Genomic DNA, 11,828 nt, shown 5'->3' with positions numbered 1-11,828 from the left:
AGAGAGAGAGATGGAGGGGGAGATTAATAGATACAGAGAAATAGAAAAAGTGAGAGAGGGGAAATGAGAGGGAGTGAGAGAGTGAGCGAGAGAGAGAGGGGGAAGTGGAGAGAAAGAGATGAAAGAGACGTCTAACATGTTTAATCTCTTTGGAGTTTGTGTGGGCGCGCGCGTGTGTGTGTGCGCGCGTGTGTGCGTGGGTGCGCGTGTGTGTGTACTTTTGATACCCCACGGCACACACAATCAAATTATCAATCAGTCAACGTTTCAGATAGTTATGAAAAATAATTCAACTGCTGAGTCATTTCGAAGGAAGCAGAAAGAAATAAAGAACAAACAGTGAATTCCTTAGATGCATTCCTAAATTAATCTGTTACAAAACATATTGGTTAAATTAATATTGATTCGTGTTGTCTCAGTTGCACTACAAAGGGGTTTAATATCCCAGTGATATCGTTGATTTATTGATAACTGGAGCTCGCAATTACTGATTGAATAGGTCAACATGGTTACACAAGCTGTTCTTATGAAACGCAATATATCAGACCTTTAAAGCAAATTCTATCAATGTATTCGTCTTTATTTGATAGATAGGAAAGTGACGGGCAATATTTAAGTTCCTTTATAGTACTTTTTCTTTTATCATTTCCGTCTGCTCGTGGACGCGTTATCAGTGATGATTTTTTTTTTCTTTTTAAAGCTTTCTTTATCCAGAATTAAGACTGATTTAAGTGGAGGCTTTGAAACAGAGTTTTGGTAATGTAAAGCATCTTAATCCCAGCAGATTATAGACTTAGAAACGAGTTTATGTCGAAATTACACGGATTACTGTCTTACAAGCATATCACCGCACTTGCCCATCAGTACACATTACAAATAAAATACACTTGATGAACGTATGTATGTGAAATACTCTACAATCATTTTATTAATAGAATTACAGAAATTATAGTGATAAAAGCGAAGATTAACGTGTTTTCATTTGTATATGTGCGGAGGCAGGACTAAAATCAATATAACATAAAAGAAAATCAATCAATGAACATACAGTATAACAATCAGAGGAAGAAATAGTGAAATATATACGATTGTGGTGACCAACGCCAAATTATATTGGAACAAAAACAGATAAACACCATAGAATATGAGAATATAATTTTTTACAGTACAGGAAACGTCTTGTCAGGAATAAATTCAATAAACATATCACAAATTAGAATGCGATATGATAATTGTTCGTCACACTGTGTATCGGGTTTGATCGTAATAGGAAAAGCGCTGAAGTCTGTCCCACAATCAATCGACTTTTATCAAAACCGACGTCATCGTTCGTACTTTATCCCTTTGGGGAGGGGGTGGGGTGGGTGCAATGTTTCTGATGAAAAAGGAAGATGTTAACCCACTCACAATTGATTTTAAATTTAGTGCTTCAGCTATGCTAGAAACCCGATACATAACACAAGAAAGAACAACAAACATGACGACTATACTAACTTTGTACTCCTACTCTTAACCTTAACTTTATCATGATCATTACAAATGGAAGAATGATAGAAAATAGAATATCGTATAAAGCTCTCTTTCTAATAAAAATATATGAACAATGAATACAAATAAGAACAGGGTCTATACGTAGGGTTAATCGTCAGTTTTGTTTTCAGGAACATATAACCTTTCTGCACAATAATCCACATGATGTTTCTTTGCGATTGAGATTCCATTAGATTAAAAATACAATAATCCCACGCGCAATCTTATAAGATCGCCGCCAAAAAGTCAGGACACCCAGTTACAGAAGGACAAAATACACATACAAAGAGAGTACAGGGTTGATATTATGTTTCGTTTTTATGATGTACCCAGACGTGATGTTTCCCTTTCTTGCTTGTTAAAGTGTTTTGTCACATTATTAATATACCATTTTCATATCTCCGAACTCTTAAGTGCTTTTAGTGCAATACAACAATGGCACCATCAAACACGACGTGACCTACACAAACTAGCTATAATGGGAATTAAGATCGTGTCTTTTAGAAGAAAAACCTTGAACATCAAAGGTGCACTTTCTGCCGGTTGCTTTCTGTCCGTCGATATTTCGTTTTCGTGCATTTGACGTGTAATGTTCTTCAATTCAATTCGAAATGTTACCATAATGACTATGATTTACGAAACCATAATAGATTTACTGATGCTTTGTTTCATCCCCAGCAAAGTAGACTATAGCCTAACTTTAGGCAGCTATATTGTAGCTTAATATTCTCAAATACTCTAACCGTGATTTCATTTAATTACAAACTTTACCTAATAGATTCACCTGCTCTCAAATCAAGCAGTAGTCAAAAAATACTTTCCATGTACAATTCTATTACAACTACAGTATCTCATCTAAGAGCAGTAACGAATTTGGTGGCGTATATAATATTTTATACATGCGAATAATTTGATATAATTGTGTGAATAAAAAATATATTTACAGATTATAACAATGCAATATATCTGTTAAATGATCCTCTATATATCTTACAATTTTACATTAACGAGCATTAAAACATATACATGACAAACAAGTTTGAAATCTTGTGGTATCTGGATTAGTTACTCGTAAAGTGCAAGTACAACAATATCGACATCGACATTATATGACGTTCTTCATATCGTCCATTAATTACATGTATATACTCAAATCTTAGAATCTCAAATAGAATTTCAAATAGAATTCATTCCAGCACATTCGAAGCTACATGAAAGTCCAGACGTTTGATTTAAAAATGTCTACGTTTATATAAGCAACACGCACAACTTGTTATGTAGTGCAATTAATATACCCGGATGATCAAAAGAAATTTCGGGCTTTTTTCACTTTTGTTTTCTCATATTCAAATTTTTTACAAAATTGTCCTATAGGTATAACATGCAATTACACGAAACGACGAAAAATAGTTTTTGTTTGAAAAAGAATGGATTTACTTACATTTACACTGTAGATCTCATTTTGCACGTTCAAAAATATCTTCATGAAATGTCATTAGTATACGACGTAATTACGAAGAAGATGAACCATCATGCGCCATACACAACGCAGAAGTCTGGAATTGAAAATTTCTGAATTGCGACATCCCCCCCCCCCCGCCCACTGTTTTACGTGTTGTTGTTTTTTTATACCGTCGCTGAAATAATCTGTGTAACTCCAGACTCTGGGAACTAGTTTCGACGCAATATATTTATCTATCTCCGCCGAGGTATAATAATATTGTAGACCAATTGTATATCAGAGTTCTGAATCTGACTAGGAGTGAAATATTGTTTTGCCAGTCTAAAGATGTAACTTTAGACCCATATCAACGAATCGCAGGCCATTAAAGTCTATTTAATTAGAAATCTAGGCTACTTAAATTAGGGAAAACACAAGAAAGCTGTTAAAACTCTGCGAGTATTCACGGAGTTAGGGTGAACAAACTTTTTAAAATGGAACATTTATGATTTTATGAGCAATTCTAAGATAAGTATGCAATTCGCTTGGTACATTCATTAAATTTAAGAAGCGGTTCCCAAATCGATGGCGCTGAACAGTAGAGTGGAGAGACAGAAATCTTCAGAAGCAAAGTACGTCATTCTTTAATGCATTATGAATGCTAACGAACCCTAGGCAGAGACTTGGCAGATATGACTTATTATTTAACCATGACATTATGCCCACGCTATGTTAACCCTAAAATCCGGAACCTTAATCTCGGATAACTACTAATGAAAATTGAACGTATTTGCCTTTGGCAATTTATATCCGATTGGAAAAGATAATGTGACAAGTCACAGCCAAAAGATCTACCGATGCGAATAATTGAAAACGCCCATCCGACGAAACACGAAACTTTTTACGTGAATGGACGTTCTATAACGGCCTCAGGACATTTTGTGAACGTCTTGAGACCGTTGGGTGTATGCTAGGATTGTCCTCCCAGAACGACTGACTCCCTGACTGGTTTAACATGCTTGATCAGGTGAGAGTTGCGTCAAGAGAGTTCAATATCCTTCATCATTATCAACGTAGATTGGGCTCATAATTATCTGGTCAGTTCTTGAGACCTTGAGACTTCGTCAAAGACTAGGATATCCGTCCTCCTGAACTCGTGAAAGATTTCCTACTTCCCACTGCTGACATGCGAGTAGAGTTGGTGGTGTTTCGTGTCTGCTCACACTCTAGGGCCGCTGTTCCGTTTGGGTAGAGCTCGTGACAGCAGATGAGTTGAGCCTTGCAGTTTCTTTCCTTCTTCCCCACACAGCAGCAGGAGCAAGCCTGGTAGTAATTCTTGCGGAAATTCTCGCAGAGACACGAGTAGAGGAGGGGATTGAGGCAGCTGTTGGCGTAGCCCATCAGCCTACAGATGATGCCGAAGTAGTAGCTAAAGGGCGACATTGTGATAAGTTGCCAGCATTCCATGATGCTACGGATGTGGTAGGGGAGCCAACAGATGGAGAAACAAGACACCAGGATCATCACCATCCGCGCCACCTTACGTCTGGTGTGTCGTCTGCGTGGAGCTCCAGCCATGTACGGACTGACGAACTCTGCCCCGGCGTTCCACAACACGGCAGCCATGCGGGCATAGCAGAGGCAGATCACACCCAGAGGAATGACGTAGAAGAACACAAAGAGGCTTGTTTTGAAGGCTCGTTGGGATAATAGGTTGGGCCATTGCTCTACACAGAGCCTGTCTTGATACAGTGTCGCATAGATTGCTGGAGGGCTCTGAGATCCAAGGCATACAATCCAGATCGCTGCAAGAACGATGGCTGTACCAGACTTTGACCTGAAAGATATCAAACAAACGAGGAGATGTTTAAATAATGTATAGGCCTAAACACATTACGGCCTCTTTAAATACACTTAGGATAAAACGATGATATTCATCCATTGTATCATTATAATGATCATGTTCAAGAAAACATCTCTTCTCCTGGGTAGCTATAGAGGCCATGACTGGGTCTTTATAAATGCTTACATTGCGTGTTTTCTACCTTTTCTGGATTTCTCAACGATAGAAAGACATTTTGAGAGAAGTCTTAACGTATCACAATGGAAATGAAACAAAAAGATAAGAGAAAATATTACGATTGATTAATAAAATTAAGGATTAATATATTTTGTTTAATTGATTGAAGAGAAACTAAACTGTTGATCAGCTCTTACAACGTTTCCCATTAATATTTTTACATCTTCATTAGATAGTAACCATGTACTGAATTGCCGCTGAGTAATTGTAGCCGGAGCAGGTGTCGTAGAAGCACCATTATATTATGTACAAAAGAACTGTAATTTTACTACCATAATGATACCATGCATAATGTTTTACGTGTAATTTTACTTTGTCACTGATGTATACTTTGTAAAAGAAACTGCAATTCGGCTCTCGAGCCGCGAATGTTTTATAATGAAATAAACCACTTTAAATAAAAAAAATTAAATACAACATACCCTTAATACGTACAAGGTTCGTACAGATCTTATGAGGGCAACTACTCCCCCGTAACACTACATGGACAGTTACAATGGACATCTGTCTCTGAACGGCTGAATACTAGGACGACCAAACCATAAACAATTACTAGCCCTAGACCACTACCCCTATATCAAAACTAATTCAAAGCAATACCAAATACCAACATATTATTACTGCCATCTACCGGAGTAGTTATTCGAGGTCCTGGGTAAATTGTCCTTAGGGGTTAGAAGTTGTCCAGGTAAGTAATCCTTGAAGGTGTTTGTCCGCGGATACTAATATGGGGCTGTATAGTCTTTGGTAATAATCTTACAATCAGTAATATGTTGCTTTTGATTTTGTAGTTAGTTTTTATGCTCCCTCTTCTTTACATCGAACAGGATCAAATGTATAAACATTGGTGTAATATTTTTGTAATATATTAATGGGTGAATAACATCTACGGTATCCCGTCGATTATCTTTTTCAAGTAAAGCATATTTAAATGACATTGCCAGTAACTGCCCCCTTGTCCTCTAGAATAGTGTTAATTGTTTTTCAAGATTAGATTCTTAGAAGTATGCAGCAGCTTTAATCATTTCAGATTTCTTTACACCTTACAGGAAAACATCGCCCGTTTGTTGATTAACAGTATGTGTCCAGGAGGACATGATTGTGCCTAACAAGCCTGGTAAAGCACTTCCTGCCAATATTAAATTTGTATTGTCTTAACAACTGTGTTGAAAGTAGTCCCTAGGGATGGATAAGATAAGCCTTTAATGAGCTGGGAATAAAGTCTCTCCTTGATCTTGACCTTTTTATGATTGTAAATCCCATAACACGAATTTCAATGATGTTGTTGAAGGCATAAGAGGGGCCGGAGGGATTCAGAATAATTGGAATGTTAATACGTTTGCAAACGGAGATTAAACGAAGAAAAAGCAAGACGAAAAAAGGAAGAGGTAGGGAAGAGGTGAAGAAGTGAAGAAGGGGAAGAAGGAGAAGAAAAAGAAAAAGAAGGAAAAGGAGGACAAGAAAAGAGAAAACAACAAGAGGAGAAGGAGGACGGATTAGGGCAGAAGGAAATGGGAATATTTAAGAGCAGACGTTAAGAAGTTAAAAGTGGCGAAATGTCTGTATTATCGAAGCAGAGATAGAGAAAGAGAAAGAGAGAGGGGGACGGGGGCGGATGAAAAGAGGATGACAATGGGGGAGACGAACATCGAATAGTAGTAAACTATCAAATTATGAAATATAATCAGCAGCGGTAATGGCTCCCGAGGATAAAAATATTAATATTTAAACATGTTAATTATGCATGATACGAATATAAAGAGATTTTCTACGAGAACCAGTCAAAATGTGTTTTATTGCAGTATTAAGTCAGTATGATGAACGGGAACAAATCTTTATGACATTCTAAAAGTTTGCTTAAGGTTGAGCGACCCAAAAAGCATTGCGTTGAATAATTCTGATTCTACATTATAAAAGAGAAGAAAGACATAACAATACAGTTCATATTTCATAGAAATGTGTGGGAAAGTTATGTCTTCATATTTAGAGAAAAATCAATCTCCAAAGCTACTCGCTGGGGAAATCACATATTAGCACATTTTTTGATTGATTACTAACTATACAACTTCATGACATTTTTATCCTTTATCGGATTTTGCTAAAACTTCATAAATTTTTCTGTTCATCTTGAATCAGACTTCATGCATGGGTTGACATCTCCCTTGGCATGGATGCACACGTGTTCCTCTTTATCGAATATATTGTAGACATTGTTGTACTTTGTGGTTACCAATTTTTTGGAGGTTTAAAAAACTTGGATATTTGTGTATGACTGATAATATCAACTCGTGTCATCGCTATGTACGTAAATATTTTAAGTATTGTGTGCATCTACATTTTTATTATGACCTCTATACTAGTAATACTGTTGTTATTGCTGTTATCATCATAACTTGAATGCATTGGTTTGGAAAATTTGAATTGAATTTTAGAATTCGAGATATTACATTGACAAAACTCAATGGTTTCTAAAGGAATACTGAGGACAATATTTTTTTTGTTAAAGTGACCAGGCTAGTTTAAAAACAAACAAACAAGGCAAATGAAATGTATTACAATATCAGTCAAGGGATGTTAGTTTTTTTTAAGTTGTCAAGACGAAAACAACCACGATTTCATCGTTTGGTATTTTAATTCGGTATACTTTCTTCTCTGCATAACCCTTCTTGGAAGTTGAAGAAATATTATTGCATGTCAAAAATCAGGCGAAAAATCAACTACGAAGTCGTTTGGAACTGAACAATCTATGTGTTATGACTGTTCGTATTGGGATGATTTAAGGTTGTTTTTTTTCGAGTAGAAAGGAAACTGTGTGAATTGTATATTGTGCTATATAATCAAAGTGAAAAAAAACAATTCTTCTTGGTTGATGGGTTTAAATAGAATGTCAATATTTATGTTATTGTTGGTTCCTAAAAACAAGTGAAGCTAATTTTTTAAAGATATATATCTTTGCTGCTTGTAAGTATTGGCTTGCATGGTGATGTAGATATACAGTAGGCTTGCTGGTGCACCGTGTTAGAGAGAGGGAGGATTGAGGAATCCTGAAAAGGACTCTCGTGGATCTTTCTTGAGGGTGTGTAGTCCTGAATAGGACTGTTGGTGTACAAAAGATAACCAAAATAATAGTCTTTTTCAAGACTACACCAACAGTCCTTTTCAGGACTACACACCCTCAAGAAAGATTACCGAGATTCCTTTTCACCAACAGTCTTTTTCAAGACTAAACCAACAGTCCTTTTTCAGGACTACACACCCTCAAGAAAGAGCGTAGCAATCCACATTGTCTTCGTGCAAATCTAAAAGTCCCTATTGTTACATGACAGTCACACTAGCCTTTGCTGATAAACAAACTTATCCTCCAAGGACTAGTCACAAAGAATATCCCCATATCCCATTCACAAAATTGATTAATTTGCAACTCAAAAAACATTCCACTAAGATATGTGGATACAATACCTTCAATGTGTTAAAGAGGTGATACCTACCCGCATGTCAAATACGGTTAACTGCCTCAGAAAACGATAACATTCAAAGACATACATTTATAGTGCACTTTACATTTTATGTATCTTGTCATATCTAGCAATTGCCAACTCAATTATCTTTGTTACACTATAATTTTGCCCTGTGCTATCCGTTGTCATACAAAAATGAGAATGATCCTATTTTTTGGAAGAATTGAATTGTCTCAAGAATATCAGTAACTACTGTGAGTAGCCTTTGTTATGCGATGGAACCCCCATCCCAGTTGCTTTTCATTTAAGGTACTAGTAAAATGGCTCTCATTAATGCAGTAATTATTCAAGGCGGTTTATCGCGGCATATTATGTGAACAAGGTTTAACCAAATGAGACCCGTTAGCAGTTCATGGAATATCTTGTATTATGTGAAAAGAGACTTTAAAACATTGGCAGTTTTAACATGTAACAACAACAACAATAACAACAGTGATATTGGATAGTTTCATAGCCTACACATCCATCACGAAATATGCTCAAGGGGCTCCCATATTACTCCGGCTCTAACTAGGCTACTGATTTCGGTGCTCACAGCATTCAAGGAATTCATTCCTATCGATTATATTAATTAATGTCATACCAGAGGAAATTGTGTTATGCAAATAACAACAACAACATGAACTAAACCCCAACAAACATGATTTACAGAGGAGAAACTTTCGCGGCAATAAAGTAGAGGCTTGCTATCGATTATGAAGCCTTCATGACTTTAAACTTCATGACTTTAAACAGCACAATAAACAGGCAGGTGTATTACAAAAAAGATTCTTCGGAAATTGAATGTTTTGATACCCATCTCCTTCATCTCACGCCTCTGGATAAGCAGGCCTCTAGATCAAGATTCAAGGAGAATGCTTTAAGAGGATTTTAATAGAACGACTGGTATGGGAAGATAGGCTTGAAAACACTTGAGAATTAGTGTTCAGTGTTTGATCGGGAGGTAATATGTTTATGTTACAAGTCCAAGGTTAATACATAAGGTCTACTTTCTTGCAGATTCAGAATCTAGGATAGGGCGAACCAGGGTAGGGGGCGTGGGGAGGGGGCGTGGAGGGGGGGGGGGGCAGGATGCACATCCTGCCTCTTTATGTGGCTACCCCACAGAGCGCATTCGTATACAGGTTAATACCTCGTCAAAGATGCCTGACCACGTTTTAAAATCCCTTATCCGCCACTATAGATTCGGGTTGAGTCATAGTCCTGTAAAGCTCATTAGATCACTTATAACCATTTTCTTATCACGCTTAAATGTCTTTGCTATAATACGATAGGTCTACACTCAGATATCGAGTGCCTATTTTGTTTTTCGTTTGTTTTATCCATGCCGATAAAGTGTTAAAAATAACAAACACCTGCCTTCAACCACAAAGCTGTTTTTCAGCAAGTCCGTATACAAAAGTAGATAACATTACGGAAAAATAATTTTAATAAGAATTACAAATTTATTATGTACTCCGATGTGGGATGAGGTCGCACGAGTTCTTTTTACATTGTAGTTTTTACATTCTCTCCCCCTCTCTCCCCCCCTCTCTCTCTCTCTCTCTGTCTCTGTCTCTCTCTCTCTCTATCTCGGTCTCTCTCTCTCTCTCCCTCTCTCTCTCTCTTTACAGTTGTAATTCTATCGTAGTACAAGTTGTTTTGAAAGCAGAGGCGCGATCACCGTTCTTGTCTGTTTCTCCGATGAAGAAATATAGAAGAATTAGACACTTTCTGCCTTGCGAAGGATGTTAGAGCTGGAGGATCAATGACTCCTCGACCCAGCTCTGACCCAGCTACCTCAAGACATGTTTACACCGACAGACAGGTGTCAAGGGCTATATAGAGGCGTTCATATGGGAAATGAAGGAACTTATTGTTCAACCTTTTAAGTGAAGTGGAAGGGAGAGGGGCCTTTGTCTTATTCTGTCGTCAAATTTCAAAATGTAACTTTTGTACCTTATCGAAAAAAATGAAACGCCCACAGTATAACAAAGCCAAGCCAAATACAGATATCTGATGCCTATCTTTCCTGCGACTAAAAAAAGTCTCTTACAAGTGAACAAATGCCTTTCCCGCGACAGAATAATGGACCCCCCTCGGGGGGGGGGGGGGGGGCGGGGGTAACTGACTGCACTGCTTCGTCTAGTATGTAGTTAGATTCTTCCCGTTCTTTACAAAACAAGGTGCCCTTTCTTGAGTAGACGGGTAGGCATTTCCACCGAAATATAACCAAGATCACCGTGGAACTTTTACAGGCATTGTATGATGCCTGCCCCTCTTTTGACAAAAAGCGCCCATCCAAAAAAAACCGCCCCCTCTGCAAATTTAGTACCTATATGGGCTCCTGAAAGTACATGTAAATCCTTTCATTTTTAGTCCTTTATCCACATAAACCGACAATTTCTTTCTAAAAGAGGGAAGGGAATAATGTTTTTCAATTGCTAGAACGTGCTATCACAAAATGGGAATTCTACCTGTTTTAATCAAACTCTTTTGCACTTCACAACATACGAAAAGCTGCAACAGTATATTAAACAAAGTATTAATGAACCTCCCTTCACCTAGTCATTCTGCTCATGCACATAATTAACAAACATGTCTGAATATGTATAAGGTTAATAACAGGGCCCATAAATTATCCCACCAGGGTTAATAACACGCCTACAGGGAGGAAGCAGCAATTTGAAGGGGCAATTTACGTAGGGAGGCGTATTTGCCATCGCACGAGGAGCTGTCATCAGTTGATTAAATAAATTGTTGTTGAAAGGTGCAAAAATAATATGATTATTTCCTTTAAAAAATGAACCATCACAAGCATGTCAAGCGATAGCCCTAAAATCAAATCTAACAGAACCATCAAGAGATGAAAAGCGACAAGATATAGAATTTGATCAGTTTTATCTGCAGGGTAGTCATATTAGTGACGTAATGATATAGAGAACCAACATAGAAAATAAACATTTTTCTTATAAATATGTTTAAATGAAAACGTTCCAATTAACCTGATATTCGAGAAAAATGGACACTGAAAATTGATAAAGAAGGCAGCGGGACTGTCAGCTATAGTTTCCTAAATGAGCTTGCTCACAAATAGCTAACAAGTATACGTGTGTTACTCATATATGAGCCACTCTTGTCTTTGTCTTGCTTGAAACTTTATTTGATATTTTTTACTAAGCTTTTGTTTTACTTTCTTAGTTCCCCCCTTTTGGCGATGCTCCCTCGCCGCTCTGGACCCATGTGTTATATTTGAGGTGATTTAAAGTAGATATTCATT

The 11,828-nt window shown here is 37.3% G+C and overlaps 1 protein-coding gene across 1 annotated transcript; it reads right to left on the bottom strand.

Annotated features, from left to right (window-relative positions):
* Positions 1 to 637: 637 nt before the first annotated feature.
* LOC100892422 (galanin receptor type 1) lies at positions 638 to 6,148 on the bottom strand. The gene is made up of 2 exons (XM_030984922.1): positions 6,099 to 6,148; positions 638 to 4,808 (listed from the first exon to the last, which is right to left on the bottom strand). The coding sequence occupies exons 1-2, from the start codon at positions 6,146 to 6,148 to the stop codon at positions 4,103 to 4,105; spliced, it is 756 nt and encodes a 251-aa protein (XP_030840782.1). The 3' UTR covers positions 638 to 4,102.
* Positions 6,149 to 11,828: the final 5,680 nt, after the last annotated feature.

Source organism: Strongylocentrotus purpuratus, unplaced genomic scaffold (assembly GCF_000002235.5).
Source record: "Strongylocentrotus purpuratus isolate Spur 01 unplaced genomic scaffold, Spur_5.0 spur5_scaffold_14, whole genome shotgun sequence".
NCBI lineage: Eukaryota > Metazoa > Echinodermata > Echinoidea > Camarodonta > Strongylocentrotidae > Strongylocentrotus > Strongylocentrotus purpuratus.
This window is presented reverse-complemented; position numbering and strand designations above follow the sequence as displayed.